The 18,015-nt window shown below is 39.3% G+C and overlaps 1 protein-coding gene across 2 annotated transcripts; it reads left to right on the plus strand.

Moving 5' to 3' along the window:
- The first annotated feature begins 219 nt into the window (after positions 1-219).
- CRK (CRK proto-oncogene, adaptor protein) lies at positions 220-17,219 on the plus strand. 2 transcript variants are annotated; one of them, XM_035559091.2, is made up of 3 exons: positions 220-498; positions 7,735-8,273; positions 13,837-17,219. In XM_035559091.2, the coding sequence occupies exons 1-3, from the start codon at positions 255-257 to the stop codon at positions 13,972-13,974; spliced, it is 921 nt and encodes a 306-aa protein (XP_035414984.1). In that variant the 5' UTR covers positions 220-254; the 3' UTR covers positions 13,975-17,219. The 2 variants fall into 2 exon arrangements, with proteins under 2 accessions (XP_035414984.1, XP_035414985.1); XM_035559092.2 differs by having other exon boundaries at positions 7,735-8,103.
- Positions 17,220-18,015: the final 796 nt, after the last annotated feature.

The following is an 18,015-nucleotide window of genomic DNA, read 5'->3' on the forward strand; positions in this document are numbered from 1 at the left end:
CTCATCTCATCTCATCTCCCCTCTCCCTCTCCCTCTCCCTCTCCCTCTCCCTCTCCCTCTCTCCCCCCCGGCCGCGCGTGCAGATGACGCGCCTCCTTCCCCGCGTCCCCCCGCGTGCCGTCACGTCCGGTAGGTGAGGTCAGGGCCGGGGCCGCCATTTTGGGTGGCGGGGCTGGGCGCGGAGAGGGGGCACGGCGGGGCCGGGCCGGGCCGGGGGGGGGGGGGGCGCGGCGGCAGCAGCGAGGGCGGCCCCCATGGCCGGGCAGTTCGACGCCGAGGACCGGGCGAGCTGGTACTGGGGGCGGCTGAGCCGGGCCGAGGCGGTGTCGTTGCTTCAGGGGCAGCGCCACGGCACCTTCCTGGTGCGCGACTCCGGCACCATCCCGGGGGACTTCGTGCTGTCGGTGTCCGAGAGCTCCCGCGTCTCGCACTACATCGTCAACAGCCTGGGGCCGGCGGGAGGCCGGCGGGCCGGCGGCGAGGGCCCCGGGGCCCCGGGTGAGTGATCCCCTCACAGGGCCGGCTGTGCTCCCTTAGTCCCCGGGAGGGCGGCCGGAGAGGCCGGGTCCCGCTCGGTGCCTCCTCCCGGGCCGCGTCTGGGGCTTTCTGTGAGGAATCTGGTCGTGTGGTGCTGCTGGGGGTGCCGAGCCAGGTGTTTGTGGGCAGCAGCCGCTGAGGGAGTCGGTTTTAGGAGTTAAACGTGCGCTGGGTTGAGCGTTGGTTCTCCTGAACCCGGAGCTGTGGTGCTCCGCGCGTAGTTTTGTTTTCATATAACTTAATTACTACACGGGGCATGTCACCTCAGCTTGGAGATGGAAGTCTAGAAGTGTTATCTGAACGGCTGAATTCTGCCGAAATGGTTTTGTGTTAGAGGACAGGCTGTAAGGCTAAACTTAGGTCACAAACCAAAGCATCAGGGGGGTAATTTAAGCGTTAGGAACTCCTGTGGAATGTAAAAGCAATTATTCCTTTAAATTAGACGTGAAGTTTTGGGTGCTCTCATGCACACCGTGTGTTGAAAGGGAAGATTTGATATAATTTCTCATTGACTTAGCATCACCAATAATCAATAAAGCATCCAAATTAATGCTCATGTAGTAGAAAATACTGACTGTTAAAAGGAAAACTATTATCACGGGAAGCAGTGTTTCTGAAAGTACAAGCATAACTAAATTAACAAGGGCCCCCAGCAGTGCATAATCCTTAGATGTGCAAGTGAGAAGATTTAGTTAAAAGGCAGCAATATTCTTGCTCGGGTCATTACTGAAATCGGTAGTAGAATCACTCAAGCGTGCATATTAATGCTCGTAAAATGATGTGGGCGTATTCCTGGCAGCTCAGAAAGAAACCACTGCAAAGTTTTGAAGGTTGTATGTAGGTACAGTCACTTTCTATGTTCAGAGGATTCAATGGTATTTGTTACATAAAGGATTTTTTCAGTCTCTTGCACAGATCCTAGTTGACTAGGAAGGGGTAATCTGAAAAAAAAAAAACAAAAAACTGTTGCCAGTAGATTTGCACCATCATGCAGTGATCTCTCCTGCTTAGGGCAACATTTAAAATTGGCAAACTGGGGAAAGCCTGAAGTCATTGCGTTTATCCAGGAACATACCACAGCTGCAGAGTGTACTCGAGTCAAAAAGGTCCATGAGATAGAATTTAAAAGTGGCTGAATTCAGCTGGAAGTAAAGTGGGTAGTTAAGTGGTTTGCCACAAGACTTGTTAGATTCCTCGTTGTTTCATATCGGTCAAGACAAAGGTTTATTTTCATAGGTTTGTGAAGGCTTGATGCGGGAAATGCATGACTGATGTTGCATAGAGCAGAACAAACTTCCAGGATGGTTAGTAGTGGAATCCCTAGAGGTGAAAAACCCTGAAGTATGTGTGCCGGTTACTTTGCTTGGCAGTTGTTTTCTGCAGAGCAGCTCATCTGTGGAAAAACAATGTTTTTCATGTTATTGAATGCCTAGTCTATGTTACTGTGATACCACCTTGGTAAATAGCTGTTCTAACTTTTTCTTTATGCTACCCTCTTAAGCTCAGTAATGTTTTGTGGCATTCTGTGGGCTGGATTACATTGTGAGTGTTAAAACATTTTGAGGTTTTGGTGTTCTTTGTACAAATCACTTAATGCCCCTTAGGTAGTTATGTTCTGTTTTAAATATTTATCTGCTTTAGCAGACTAGCTGCTATTGTAGCTGCGTAGGCTGTTGGCACGGTAGGCTTAATCTATGTTAAAAATTTAATTATTTTTGGTAGGGCTTTTTTTTTTCCCCGGATGTTATGAGAAGAGGTGGTGCTTCATTCCTGCACCACAGATAATCCTATGCTGAAATTTTAGTGGTTTTAAATAAATGCCTTTGTGCTGATGCTGTTTTCTTTTCACACTTAAATGAAAGAAAGAAGGCGGGTGCGTATGTATTAAATTACATTTAAAGTGTAAGTTTCTTTCAGAAAAAGTGTGGAGGGGAATGTTCAGCAGGGGAAGGGAGATGAAATCATTGTTAGAAGATGGAAGATGATTTCATGTTAGAATAGGGAAGGTAATGCAGTAAAATGAAGTAAATGTTTGCAAATCATCGTGGTTATTTATTGTGGTCAAGTTAAAACATCAGGAAGAACAACTTTACTATGTTAATTATCTGTACTGTCTGCTTTTTTAAGGTGATTTTCTTGTTAGCTTCAGTAAGCATGTGTGATTCATGACTGCTGGAACGCTGCTGTGTGCAGATTATACTGGGAACCTAGCTTCAGTACAGGATGAATGCGATGAGGATCTTGGGCTTCCCTAATATAAAAAGCCATACTGTCACAAAAATTAGATGATTTCTTCCACTTCTGAAGTATTTAAAAAAAAAAAAAAAAAGGCAGCTAACTTTTGGGTAAATTTGCCTTTTGCCTGATGTGCTGTAGTTCCTAACTTCTTGTAGGCAATGTTTCAGAATAAGGAAGAAAGAATTCAACAGAACTTCCCAAAATAACTACATCTTACTTAAATGTTTTAAGTCCATTAAAAGAAATAGGGTAAATAATTGAATTATGGGAACAAAAATGCTCTGTTTCCAGTAGAGATGAAAATTAACAATTGCATCGGAATTAGGGTGTCATTTGTAATCAAGCATCATAGGCTACAGAAATCCCAAACTAGACAAAGTACTATGTGCAGGCATTAGCATGGTAATGGACAATAGAGGAAACATTTAAAGACATCGTATGCTTGCAATTTGACATACAAGTCCAGGGTAAAAACATATGATATGAATTAAAAGAAGATGCCTAAATTATCTAAAGACAGACTCGCTTCCTACTGAAAGCGTGATGTGATAAAGACAGAAACATTAGAATAATAAATTTTTACTCTGAAGTAGGAAAGTATGACACCACCTTCTACAGTGTATGCATTTTAAGAACATGCTTCTTGTGATTCTAAATCACCTCCATTATGATTTTTGAAAATTCAGACTGTAATCATATAATGATATCCATACTCAGCTCTTTATATGATGAGATGGCTTTAGATATGGGTGAGCAACATGGTTTAACTTGGACACCTGTTTTTTTATTATTTTTTTTGATATTAAGGTCCTAAAATACAAACTACTAGAAGCTTGGAAAGCGTGTGCATTAGGCATTTACTTTTCTCTCATCCTCTGATTATCTGCAGAAACAGCAATAAGGAGCTTCTGTGAGAATTTTCTTCTGACGTGCTTAGAGCTCTTCTCAGCAGTCAGTGAATGGGGTTTTACTGTTATTGTAGAGCATTCATGGGTACTTGTTCGTTTTGCTGAGGTAGGGAGGTGCTTAAGACTAAGGGAAAAAGGTGTCCGTGTAAGGGTGGGGGAAACACACAGGCTGGAATGTGATGCCTTCATAGCAGACTTGTGTATGCTCAGGGGAAGCTGGCTTACATCGCTGTGATGTCTTACTTTGAAATGAGAGCCTTGTGTCTCAGCACCCTGAATGCTAAGAACAGCCTTTCTTGCCCAAAGCATACTTTTGAAGATGGCGGGTAGGGGCTTATGGGGGAGGTCTAGAAATGAAAATGAAAACTTCTGTTCCTGTGAGGTCTTCCAAAGAAAGCTTACCAGAGCTTAAGGATAAATGGAGAACTGCCTAGTGGCACTAACAAAATTGAAGTGTAGAGAGAAATGTAAAACCCCTGAGATCTGATGGAGTGAGAAGCTGCTCTGTGCTTGTGCCACCTGCCCACCCTCTCAAGAAGTAGAATATTAGGTATTTTATTTAGAAAACATATAATAAACGATCTTTCCCACGTGGGCACAAGGCCAACCCCAGTGTAAAACTGTTTTGTCAGGAAGGCATATGCATCATAGAGAACTGACAGGGTCCAGATTTGAAACTTAACTTTAATTATGAACTACTTAGGGTTTTAACACTTTCCACACCCTCCAGAGCAGAGGGTTCACTAGCTCTTCCGAGAGCTATCTTAGTCATCTTAGAGAGCTGAGCAGTTCTGCTGCTGGAGGTGCAAACTGAGCAGCTGTCTTTCCTTCGGTTGTGCAGAGCTGGGGAGAAGGGAAGAGAATTTCTAGTACTTGTTGTCCAGCTTTGGTAGGAAGTGACTAAAGTTCCTCTAGTAGCTAGGCTTACCTTTACATGCATTCTCCTCTTCCTGAGAGCCCCCAGAAGATGTGGACAATGTGCTGCTAGAACTTGTGCCTCCAAGAAAAATATTACAAGATTGTGAAGAAAAACAGCTCTACTTCTCAGAAAAAAAAAAAATATATATATATATATAAATGCCTTGTTGCTGTAACTTCCACTTCCTTGTGGTAGATCTTGCCTTAATTTTTTGATTGGCATACAGGTATGGGATGTGTTGCAGTCCAAACAAGAAGCTGAAGAATTCCTCTGAGCCTAAAATCTGTTAGTCTTTAAATTTCATTGTACCAGGGAATGACAGGACCTTGAAGCTCATAGTGCATAGAATAATTTCCCTGCTACGTAACTGAACATTGTTCAGCTCATTAACTTGTTGCTGAACAAGAGTATACATAAAAGTCTTAAACTGATGAGGAATTTGTCGCTTGCTTGGTAAGGTATAGTTGTATTTTATTTCCAACCTGTGCTTTTCTAACTGTGACTTCCAACTATTTAGTCATTTTATGCTGAATTAAGAAGAAATTAAAAATTTCCAAGCCACGACCAGGTTGCTGTCTTTATTCTTTGGCAGTTTGAAGTGAGCTCATGGATTTCTTGTTGCAATGGCCGTGTTTTCCAGACCTCAGATTTTTTGTGGATGCCTTCTGTTTTTAAAACAAAAATACCACAATTACGTGTGGTGTTTTGGGAGTGTTCTCTTAGGGAAATAATGTGGCTCCTTTTTGCTGCTTATCTCTTTGTCCTTTCAAGGATTATAGTTATCTTTATGATCTCAGAATGTAGTTGAAGGAGCTGTGTTCTCTCGCTCCTCAATTGTGCAAACTATGTTTTGGAATGCTCTTTTCCAGGATACCGTACATTGATTTCAGTCGCTCCCTCAAACGTAAGGCTTCAGTGGACTTTCGTCTTAGGAGTCCAACTTTGGTTTTATTCAGGTACATTCAGCAGCTGGTTCAGGCTGTCATGCATGATTTCAAGAGGGCAAGAGTGATTTTTTTTTTTTCCTTTTTAAAACCCCCGAAACTTTGTTCATTCTGCTAATGATTTTGGTGCTGACACAGCTGGTGAATGTTACTTTTGGACTGCTCAATTCCAATGAGTTTTAAGATTTTTCTGCGTGCACTTTATTTTGCTGGAGACAGATCTCGGTCTTCTGAGTGAGTCAGTTTGCAGCAGGCTTTGCACAGGTAAATCAGTGTTTCATATTCCATAGTCATGTGAAGTCAGTTCCATGTCAGTGAACTTAGCTACCAAATATTTCCAGGCCCTTTTGGACATTGGAGATTGTCTTCTCCATGTGACTTCAAAGGTCTTTGCTGTTCTGGTCCTCTTAAAGTTTCTGTGGCTTTTTCTTTTGGCGTAAGCATCTACGTAAGCCTGATCCTTAAAGGTTCACATATGAAATAGCAGCAAATGCATGCTTGTGTTTCTGTCACCAGGTTAGTCTGAAACTTGATGTCTGTAACACTTGTTGCAAAGCATGGTTTTCCACCTCCAGTGTCAGTGGAAGCGCGGCATTCCCACATTGTGTTGTATGCTTCTGCAGTGAACTGAAGCTGTTTTAAAGTGGTGTAGGGATGGTGCTTGTCCAGCCAGAAGTAATCTCCTGTGAGACCACTGAGCTAAGAGTCGCCTCTGAGATGAAGTTCTAGAGTTCTTGCTAAGTCTAGAGCTGTAAGTTATATCTCATCAGCAAAAGTTGAGGGGGTTTTGCTTCTTTTCAGCCTTAAGCTTTGAGAGAATGAGGTAGAATCTTACTTTCCATGTCAGGTTCATGCTTCATAATGATATTTACGTTAGTTTCCTTATCTCTTGGTGATGCCACTTTGTTTTGTGGGTTGTTTTTGGTAATTTTTGAGGGTATTGCTTTTGTTTTTTGGTTCATTGCAGTTGTGCTGATATCCTGTGAAAGTCTTTCAGGCCTGTTAATGAGTGCAGATGTGCATTTTGCAATGACTTTGTTGTGTTTCTTTGAATTTTCTGTAACCAGCTTCACTGACATTTGTGTTCCTCCAGGAACTTCAGAACTTATTTACTGGGTGTTTGTCTGTGTTGATCTTATTGAATCGTCCCTTTTTTCTGTTAGAACCCCTTTTTGCTTTCTTGAAAGACCTTGTAATGTTAGCTTTCCGTGCTGACAGTGCTGCTTTGAAGGGGGGTTTTGGATCAGTGACAGCCTGAAAAATTCTGCTAGCTTTGTACTCGAGAGCTAAGTCTCAGAACTATTAGATATTCCCTGCAGAGAAACAGACTTGCAAAGTAAGCATCTCTTTCTTGCTAAAAGAGTTACTCATTAAAGCATAAATCTTTTCCTCTCCAGTACCATCCCCCAGCCTTCCCCAGTTCTTCCCATAACTGATAATACAGTGGATAGTGCATGGCGGAGATAGAACATCATACATATGTTTTTCACCAGCTGAGCTTGAAGAACATAAAAATGAAAAAAAAAAGAAGAAAGTGCAGCACATAAATAGAAAATGGAAATAGTATTTCTAATGTCTTGAATATGAACGTCATCTGTATATTTTACATGCTCATGTATTTGAGGTTCAGATTTATAGCTTGGACTCCATCTGACAAATATGGCAAGGAAACTACAAGAATTGAAATTAAAAGAATGAATTATACGTCATAAAAAAATACATTTTTGTGTTTCTGAGCGAAGTAGTTTACTGTAGTGTCCATCCCTTTAACCCAAGATATGTTACAACAGGTAAATGACTGTTATTGCAGTATTGTCCTTTTGAAATGACATCAAACTATGAAAGTGTAAAAAACAAACAAAAAAATTTGAAATTTATCTGTTGGGTCTACATAACACTGATGGATACAAGATACTTCTATTGTAATTCAGGAAGTTTGGCAGTGCCCAACAGTTTGTTACGTACATCTTCTGTCATTGACAAAATCTTTAAAAACTAAAACTCTATCCTCACAAACAATATAGTGCTGCCTTTAATCAGAAGTGCATGAAAGAGCTGAATATAATGCATGTTGATAGAAAGATGACCAAATTGTTTATCTGTAAATATATTAGTCTTCTCAGGTGCTTAATTTATAGTTGTAACTGTTGTTTGCTCTCTTTGTTGATATGTTGCTTTCCTCTTTCAGGGTTGAATCCCACCAGATTTCGAATAGGTGACCAGGAGTTTGATTCTTTGCCACTTTTACTGGAATTCTACAAAATACACTATTTGGACACTACAACCTTGATAGAACCAATCCCCCCCCGACCCAGGCAGAATAGTGGCGTTATCCTCAGACAGGAGGAAGCTGAATATGTGCGAGCTCTCTTTGACTTTAATGGAAATGATGAAGAAGATCTTCCATTTAAGAAGGGAGACATACTGAAAATCCGGGATAAACCTGAAGAGCAGTGGTGGAATGCAGAAGACTGCGACGGAAAGAGGGGAATGATTCCTGTTCCTTACGTCGAGAAGTATAGACCTTCCTCTGCTTCAGTATCTACTCTGATTGGAGGTAACCAGGATAGTTCCCACCCACAACCACTGGGTGGGCCGGAGCCAGGGCCCTATGCCCAGCCCAGCATCAACACTCCGCTCCCTAACCTTCAGAATGGCCCTATTTATGCCCGGGTTATCCAGAAGCGAGTCCCTAATGCCTACGACAAGACAGCCTTGGCTTTGGAGGTACATAATGGGCAAAACTTAGCAAGAAGAGATCTGTTCAAGGGATTTCCCTTTCAAGCGCATTGTAGATTTGTAGGAATAAGAAAGGGAAAAAGCATTGTAATGCTGTTTTTGCATCATGATTATAAGTTACGGATAAACTTTTCTTTTGGAAATAAGTGACTTGAGTCACTTATTGACTAGAGTTTGATGATTACATCATGTTTAGGTTACTGAACCAAAATTGTGTCTTTTGTCAAACATCTGTAACATAAGTGTTTCCCCATCCATGTTTTCACTTCTGAAGTTTTTATTTTAGGGGGGGAGGGAGAAGGAGCTGTTCATAAAGTGTGTCTGAATCTGTGTTCAGTGTTGCTTGCTTTTGGTCTTTGAAAGGTGTGCTGAGTTGTTCTTCATTCTGTCTGCGGTTGAAAAGCAATCAGTGGAAGCATTGATAGTCACTTGAAAATTATGCAGACTGAGATGATGATCACACACAGGGTTTCATTTTTGTCTTGAACTCAAGCAGATTGCTTCATTTTTTAGCTTTTGAAGCAGGAACATATATTACAACTCAATAGGGAAGTGTCCTGTAAAGCAGTGATTGATGGAGTATGATTTGTAATAAAGCAGTGAGTTTGCCTAAGGTTGATTCACTTCTTGATATGATCAAATACTTGTACATGCCCCTTCTGGTTTTTTTTTTCCTCTTAAAAAGGAGAATAGTGCTCTATCTCTACGCATCAAATAGTTATCCCTGAAGTTACATTTGAGGAAATTGAGACCAAGGTATTCTAAGTGGCAGACCTTTGCCTTAGGATGATATGTAAATTGGATCCTTTAATCTAGGCTTTCTTTGAGCTAAAGGCTCTGGAATTTCCTGATACCTAATTGACTTCCTGTTTATATAACATTTTAAGTACTTGGGAAAAAACAGTTTCTGTGCTGAGTCAGAGCATCTCCTTTCCACTCCTAAATACTTTATTTAATCTTGCATAGCACATAATGCACTTCAGTACTTCATCAGTGTGGCAATCATATATACACGTCTTTAGTACAGAACTGGCAAATTCTACAGAACTGATAGATAACCTAGGAGGTGTGAAGTTTTTCCCCCACGTAGGTAAAATATATTGAGTTAGGATATGTTTTATTACACTTCTGAATTGAGAGAGCCAGGACACAGAATGGAAATTTTGGGACTGAGAAGTATGTATAGAAATTCACGCCAACTTAATCAGATTTTGGGGAAATATGCAAAGATTTTAATCTTCCAACTTTTATGATGCCTAAAATGCTGTCTCCTTTCCTCTCTCTCTGACCACCTTTACCCAGCCACCTCTGGCCCAAAATATTCTTGAATGTTGTTTTCTTTGAAACATTGGAGATTATGTTGTAGTTTAAAAAAAAAAATCTTTTGGTTTTCTTCCTGGATTTTGTTTTTAAGCTTTAATTGACCCTGCTGTGCTACCACTATTGCCTTAAGCTTAACTTCACATTTAATTTCATTTAAAGCAGTACCCCACCACACTGCCCAAATCACAATTTGGTAGCACAGAGTGAAACAGAGTGAGAAAATCCTAGTAGTCTAGGCTGTTGTAAGCAACTTTGAGGGAAAGCAAGATTCCTTATAAAGATCAGCTTGTGAGTGCCACGGCTGATTTTCTGTTAGTCTGATCCTCTTCAATAAAAATCACGTGTCCGTCAAATATGCTGTGCGTCGGAAGGTCTTTCCTGGAGAACATCTCTGTCCTGAACTAATTTGCGCTGCTGTGCTCTACTAGCTCAAGCTAATATGCTAGGTAGCAGAAGTGTTTGGGAGGGGGGAATTGAGAAGTTTGTGGGCTCTGCCCATCTGTGTGAGGTTTTAAGTAAGATTTATAGTGCCTTTCTACCCTTCCGTTAGAACAACGGTCTTCCTAGGCCTTGTAACGTTATTGAAATATTTGCTAGTTGCCAGCTTGAACCTCCTGGTTAGGATGGTGTGTGCCTGTCCTGCTACAGCTCCATGTTTAAGAAATGCAGTAATAGTGGTGGTTCTTTATTCTGTGTTTAATATTGGGAAACTTGAGGTGTTTATCACTGCTTCTAATTGGCCTTCGTAGCTTCTTTGCACCCTTAATTATTCAAATCACAATGTTACTGAACTGCTTTCAATGTCCATACAGGAAAAATGTGCGCTTCATTTTTCCCAAGTTTTTCTTCATCCTGTCTAACAAAGTACTGTTTCTTGTCTTCTTTTTTTTGTTGTTGTTTTACATTCCCTTTCCCCTTTCACTTCATGGTGTTTCTTCTTTGTTTATTTAGAGATCTCTTTCTTTGACAACTTAGTAGAAAACATTATGCAAATCTTTTCAGTCCATGTTTGCCCAGACCTCTTAATAACTATAAATCTAGATTTTTTTTCCTCCAAATGAAAACTCATAGCCTTAAATTGTGTAATGTTTGTGGGTGGGGTTTGATCCCACTGTTTGTCCTAGGCAAATAGATTCTTAAGATAAAACATTTTTGGCCCAAACTGCAAACAAAATTATCTGTACTGTTAGGTCAAAACTGACATGGTTTTGAAGAGCTTGAAGAAGGAGGATCCGAGCAAATTATGTTTTAATAAAGACTATGCTGTGTTATGGAAAAAAGATTTAGTGGAAGATTACATTTATTTTGCTTGTTACTAGACCTATTCAAGGAGTTGTCAAGTCTACATTAGTTAAAAGAGGGTAGAAAAAGGGAAGATGTCCGGTAAACGACTCTGAGATTGCTGCTCCTCCCCCCTCCCCATAACAGTAGCAGAATTCTACCATTCTGACCTTTCCAAAGAGGAGTACTTGGAATAAAACCACAGCATCCAAAAATCTTCACATAAGGCTTCATTTTTGTTTTGAAGCAGCATATGGAATATATTTAGTTCTAAAAAGTCTCGTGGAGACCGAGACAAATGTGGCCTTTTAGCAGGGTATAGTGCTTTCCTCGGGGCTTTGTACTTGGTGGGGTGATGCGCAATCGGCTAATAATACAGTAATAAGTCGGCGTTCAAAGAGGAGAATTCAGAGGGAATAGCCACTTCTCGGCTAAAATTTGTGAAGTTTCACCAATTGAAATAACAGGTAGCTTTGAAAGATCTCTGTATTGTCTTCAGGAAAGTATTTGTTTGAACTATGAATTAATATACAGAAATTCAAAGCAGATCTAGAAAGGTCTGTAAGTTATTAAGGAGTTAATGGAGCCGTTTTATGAAACTAGCATTTGTGAAATGACTCATGCTTTCTTAAAGTCAGTCCCGCTTCGGTAGTTATAAAGGTATCTATATATAAAATGTGAATGAAAGGTTGTATCCGAGAGAGAGAGGTTGCTAAATGGAGTTACTGTATTGGTAAAAAGGAATATATGAACTCAGAAGTCTCTGCTCTTTTAACAGTTATTAAAATGCAAGTTTCAAGTGTAGCTTCTTACAGTAATGAGAATTCATAAATGAGTGTCCTACTGCTGCAATTATCCTTAAATGTCCCTTAAAACCAAGCAGCACCGGGGTGGTTCTGGGAGTGAGTATTAGAACAGCATCCCATGTTCTAACTCATTTTCATTGCTCTGTTGAACCCACTTTTTGTAGGTGAGTTTGTCGTAAGGTATCTAAGATAAACTATATGAAGATAAAGTAATGTGTGAGGTATTCAGTGAGAGCAGAGGCATGGTCAGTCTAAGAAAAATACCTCACAGATGATGAACGATGTGCAACTTCTGCATGTTTTGTGACTTTGTGTGAGCAGAATTGCCAGTACCACACTACTTGAAGTTTTCATATAATTCTGTAAAGCATAATTGGCCTATTATATTACTTTTAGTATGTTACAGTAAGTAAGCAGTGTAAGTAATGTTGGATGTGAACCTACAGGTAGAATATCTTGATCTTAGGTCTGTCAAAAACGTTTGAAAATGGCTCCCACAATAAAAATGCTTGAACTTCAATAAGGATAGGGAGAACGAAAAACAGGTAGGAGGGGAGTCTTATAGAAAATGAAAACAATGAATGCACACATAAATATTTAAATGTTACTTTGTTGTAAGTAGTGTTGTCTGAGATATATTATGAAAAAGATAAACTTCTAGCTTGGAGAATAATACAGGAGGATGTATTCTTCTAGTACACAGATGACTCCAAGAGTCTCTTTAATTGCTGATGCTGCCAGGATATCTTGGACTGTTGTTCAGCTAGACCGGAGGACAAGGTTTTTTTTGTTTCCTACTGGGCTGGAGGTTATACACTTTGCTGTTGAAGGCTCATAGATGGACTGTATCCAGATCTGAAGCAATTTAAAATATCTAGGATAGTATTCTCGTAATGGCTATGGTTAGGAAATAAGAGTTGCTGTTCCTAGTGTTGTTGCGTTTAATCTTATCCTTACTAAATTATAGCTGACATTTTGGTCAACAGAGTATTTTTACTGGTACAACCCCCCGGTGATTATTAGCAGTAGCAAAATGATACATACTGCATGATTAAATTCCTAAAGAGCCAGAACAAGCATACAGAAGTCAAGGAAAGCTTCCTTTTTGCCTGAAGCAAATACATGAGGATTTTCTTCAAAATATGGTTCATTAAAATATCTATGCTAATTACTACGAAAGTATAAAAAAAAAAAAAGGCTACAGCAAGAATCCCCAGTGTGCCTCTCATTACCAGATAAGTAATCGTTAGTGTTATGGGAAGCTTAATTAAATGTCCATGTAGTGTTTTGAATTTATGAACTGTTAAAAGCTATTTTGGCAAAAGATTGCAAGTGAATAAAACCTGTAAAGTTAATGGAGATTGGTAGCATCTTAAATTGTTTTCCTTATTCTTCATTCACTGCCTGGAAAGTGAGAGTAACGAGATCCAATTTTGCATGAATTGGAAACACAGTGATGAGCATGCATGCAGACTAGTAACTGTATATTCAGTGAATTTTTGGATGAAATGCAGTAAGGCTTGTGGCTGTGCCTTGAGAGTTTGTTTACAGCATTCGTAAAAGAAAATAGAGTTTATCTGTCCCAAAAGCATTTTCTGTCTGTGACCTGGGAAGATTTCTGAAAAACACTGTGTTACTTGGAAGTAAGATCATTGAGAAAATTCTAGACAGAGGGGTAGAAATGGGTAGGCATGTTTTCAGAGTTGCAGGATTTCAAAATTAAGGAGCAGTTCAGCTTGCAGATTAATGTTCACTTTGTATGCCTGCAATCCCTCTTCTAATAAGGTTGTTGATGTAGTACAAGCAGAGTGCAAGCCTCTGTCAATTCAGCCAGATCCATTTATTGCGATAGCAGCTGATGTCAAGGCCCAGAAGTGCTGTGGAAGAATGGTGCTGGATTGCAGGCTAGAGGATAGTTCTCACCTGGCCTAGGTTTGCTGCTTTCTCTTTATACTTTCTTCAGGAGTGAATAACATGGGGTGGTAGGCTGGTGTATCAAAAATGGTTACGACTAAAGCTATTTTCTTTACAAAAGTGTATCTGGTACACTTGGGTGATATAACACCAAATGGGAGGGGTAGCAGCTGCTCATCCCGTGTGGTTTTATGAATTGTAACACTAGCTTATTTCTCATCCTGCAGGTCGGTGAGCTGGTAAAGGTCACAAAGATTAACGTGAGTGGTCAGTGGGAAGGAGAATGTAATGGCAAACGTGGTCACTTTCCATTCACGCATGTCCGCCTGCTGGATCAACAGAATCCCGATGAGGACTTCAGCTGAGTGTGGCTCAACAGTTGCGCTTGCAGATGGGAACAATCTCAACTTGTTTTTATTGCAGATGCCATCAAGACTATGTTTCGACAGATGTTGAAAGCGGTATTGCTTGTATAAGCGTTCTGATAACCTGCAAACCCCTGGGACTGAACACCACCATTCCTTAATCAAAGGTCATGTAATTCAGGGTACGACAGTAGATAACTCGTGTGTCAAGTGGCAGAACTAGTACATGATTATAGGTTGTAATGCCTGCTTATGTCCATGTGCACAGCAGACTGGACCTTGCCAGCAGCAGCAGCTGGGGAAAGCAGTAACGTAGATGTTATGATAGCGTTTATAGCTCTCTCCAGTCCTTTTGTTTATGTTGCTTCTTCCTCAGGCAATGAACATCAACCTTAGACAACTCAGTGTGTAGATAGCTTGTTGGTTTTTTTTCCACAAATTTATCCTGGAGCTTTCTCCATTTTTCTTCCATCCTGAATTCTCTGTCCTAGAAAGGCTAGACAGTACTTTGCATGGTGTGGTAACTATGCACAGTACAGACTTTTGTAGAGCACATTGGAGACAGCCTTATGATTTACAAATACGTACCATTTTAATGGTAAATGACAGATCAAATCAACCTCAGAATTCTAGATGTTGGTGGACACTAGATTGATTTCTTCAGTACTGTTGATGCTTCAAACGTAGCAGCTGATTTTAATTTAAAATTTTTATTAACACACCAATCTCTCTATCCACAAATATAAGGCTTATGGAAGTGTAAACATCCACACCAGTGCTGAAAAATACATGCATAGCACTTTAATGCATAGCTTTAAAGCAGTGTTTGATTCACTAAATATACTAAAATATTTACACTGCTTTCAGAAAAAAATAGATTGCATAGGGCCAGTTTTCTAGAATTCTTCCATACCCTTATACATTACAGTACAAATCAGCGTCAAAAGTGGTAAACTGACGAACCAAATACTACTTTTAATTTAAAGTTACTCTGGGGACTCTTCTGGTTTAATTCCCATCTGTAAACTATTTGATAGTGAATTCATGAGGGTTTTATTTTTAATAAACTAACGGAAAATACTTGTGTGCTTCTGGATTGATTCTCAAAAGGTGTAATAGAGTAAATATGGCTTCATAACTCATAATGAAAATCAGTGCATTGAATAGGTGGTATTATGCGCTGCTTGTTGGTTTTTTTTTGTTTTAAACCTGTTCTTCTAATTATCTGGTTTTCTTTAACATAAATCAGAATGGATTCAGTAAGTTTTGTAAACTAAAATTAAACACTGAAGTAACTACCCCTTGTCTGTACCCTGGATTGTTTTCCAAATATAGCACTCTAGTGACCAAACTTAAGCAAACAAATTTTGCAACTCTGACTACAGTAATAATCTCTACAGAACGGTTTTCCTAAATAGTATCAAACTGAAAATGTTATTTTGGTTGATACAAAGCATGTCACTAGAATGTCTCATTGGTTGTAAATGCTGCGAGGGCTAGTTCCCACTGCAAAGGCTATTGCTGCAAGTCACCAACCCATAAAACAGAATACTGGTAACACTTTACCTCAGAACTGTGTAACATGCTGGAAATGATAATATTTCTGTTATATTTAAGTACTAGTTGCTTTACTTCAGAACTAATTCATCAGCAAGTCTAATTTTCAGGTAATGGGCACCTGATAATTCTGTAGACTAACGCCGATGTACATTAATCATAGTTTTTTTCCATCACAAATCTCACAAGCACTACTAAAGATTATTAGGAAACTGACAGGTTTTATGACAGTGACCTAAGAATAACAGTAACAAAGGAATTGCAGTACTATTCTAGCTTGGATCCCTATTCTGGTTAGGGCGATGTGCCAGTCTCTGATTGTGAGATCACTTCTGGCTGGGTAGTAAAACTAGTTTGAGGAAAAAAATTCAGAAACTAACACTAGGTTCAGTAACAAATTGGTTTATTTAAGGCTAGTTTATATTTTCCTCTGACCTTAGTATTTACTGCAACTGATTTTTCAGTAGCTACATTTTAATACAGACTTATATACTGAGCTTATCAGTTGCCCATATATGCTTATATTTTTCTTCAGGTTTTGCAAAAGAAGCATAATGAACTCTGTTGTTAAGAGTAACACAGTTTGTTCTGAAGTATTTTTTTCCAATTGCAATTAACGAAAGCCCATACATTTGTACCTTTCCAATCAGCAATTATTTTAACATACCAAAAGAACTTTTTTCTGAAAGGAATTTTATTATGCAAATATTGCCTTTTTAATATGGCTTAAATTGAATCGTCAACTAACAAATACACTGCAGAGTTTGTAGGTGTGTTTTTGTGAAGACTGTATAAATTGCAAATATTTGTACACTTTGAAAGAGCGGAAAAAGAAACTAGAGGAGTCTTAATAGCTGCTGTTGCACTAGAATCTGAAGTTCTTGTCAAGCAGTTTTTCTTAGTCAACAGATACATTAACACAACTGTTTTCCCCTGTTCAGTTCTAAGCTGAAATGTGATTTTGTTTCATAGGTGATAGAAATTAATGTTTGCATTTGTGCAAAATAGACATTTCAACTTATCGAGCTCTTTTAAAGGAAAATAGGGTAGAACACATGTTCATGAACATGTAGATTAAATCCTCTTGTGGCCTTTGTTTATCCTTCTATTTGTTCTCTCCCTTCTTACCAATGCGTGCAAAAAAATCATTGCTAAGAACGTTGGTCACAATCTTTTGTCTCTATTTGGCTGTGGTTTTGGTCTATTGTGCATAGGCAGGTGTTAGAACTAGAATAATCATTTCTAGAAATACACCGTGAAAGCAGAATGCTCAATTACACTGTGTTCTTCTGGTGCATTTACACATTATATCACACTAAAAGTACAACTGGCTGCTATGGTTTTTTAATATATATTTCATTTTGGTAAACCCCAGCCTTTTTACTAATATTTGACATGGTTAAATCTTGTTAATCTGTTTGAATTGTATTTGTTAATAATGCAAATATTTCTAATCATCTTAAGATTAAAACACTTCATTTTTGTTAATGGTTTTGGGGAAGGATTCTAACCAAACCAGTTTGAAGAAAAATATGAACATGTGCCATTGTATTATAACACTATCCACTTTCTTGACAGTTAAAGTCTTTTTTTTATTTTTTTTTTGTAGCATGTAATGTATATGTTCATAGTACGTGAAGTAAATAAAAGTATAGCCAAAACTTTGGCTTGGTGTCATTCTCAATCAACTGTCATTGGAATACTTGCATATAGGAATGTAAAAATAGAACAGCTGGTATTTTCATATTTTATTGACCGTGCTTATCTGAAAACAATTAAAGACCTGTATGAGAAAGATGATCCAAGGTAACTAAAATTATCAACCAGTAAAATATTGTGGCCTTTTTTGAAACAGGGTGACTTTCTGTAATCAAATGAGTTTCTTCAGGCAAAGGGGAGGAGGAGTATTTTCTCTTGCCAGGAAGTTCAAGGACAGCATTTGTTTTCTTAGTCGCTATTGCAATTGTAGCTCCTCATATTTGAGTTGATTGATACTCCATTGGCTGGCTATGACAGATAACTTTCTTGGCCAATGCTGTCTAGTGGAGTCCTTAAGTGGGATGTGTTAAATGAGTGACTTTGCATTTAGTTGTACTGTTGTTTTCTTGTCATACCTCCACACTATGAAGACTATGTCTCAGAGGGAAAAAAAAATCACAGCCAGAATTTCTATGCTCAGTTTTACTCCTTGCTCATATAACTTGTCTGCAGTGGAGCCACAAGAAAGATTACCTCTAAATTAGATTACCCAAGATAATTTAAAAGCTCACTACAGCTATCCTGAAGAGGTCCTATACACCTCTCCACAATTCCCTGACGGGCACATCCTCCTGATACTGGTATTTGCAAACCATGCAGGACTAATACAGAGAACTATTGCTCATCCTTGCAGTGGTGATTTGCTGTTGCAGGAGTGGTTCAATCAATTTATGTAAATGCTGTGGGTGCAAAGGACAAGGCAAGGATTGCACCAGGAAATTCTGC

Source organism: Cygnus atratus, chromosome 20, assembly GCF_013377495.2.
Source record: "Cygnus atratus isolate AKBS03 ecotype Queensland, Australia chromosome 20, CAtr_DNAZoo_HiC_assembly, whole genome shotgun sequence".
Taxonomy (NCBI): Eukaryota; Metazoa; Chordata; class Aves; order Anseriformes; family Anatidae; genus Cygnus; species Cygnus atratus.

Excerpts from the sequence above, each read along its gene's own strand:
- CRK (XM_035559091.2), top strand. The coding sequence starts at position 255 with ATGGCCGGGCAGTTCGACGCCGAGGACCGGGCGAGCTGGTACTGGGGG. Across the intron at positions 499-7,734 it reads CGAGGGCCCCGGGGCCCCGG|GGTTGAATCCCACCAGATTT; the intron begins GTGAGTGATCCC and ends TTCCTCTTTCAG. Across the intron at positions 8,274-13,836 it reads AGACAGCCTTGGCTTTGGAG|GTCGGTGAGCTGGTAAAGGT; the intron begins GTACATAATGGG and ends CTCATCCTGCAG.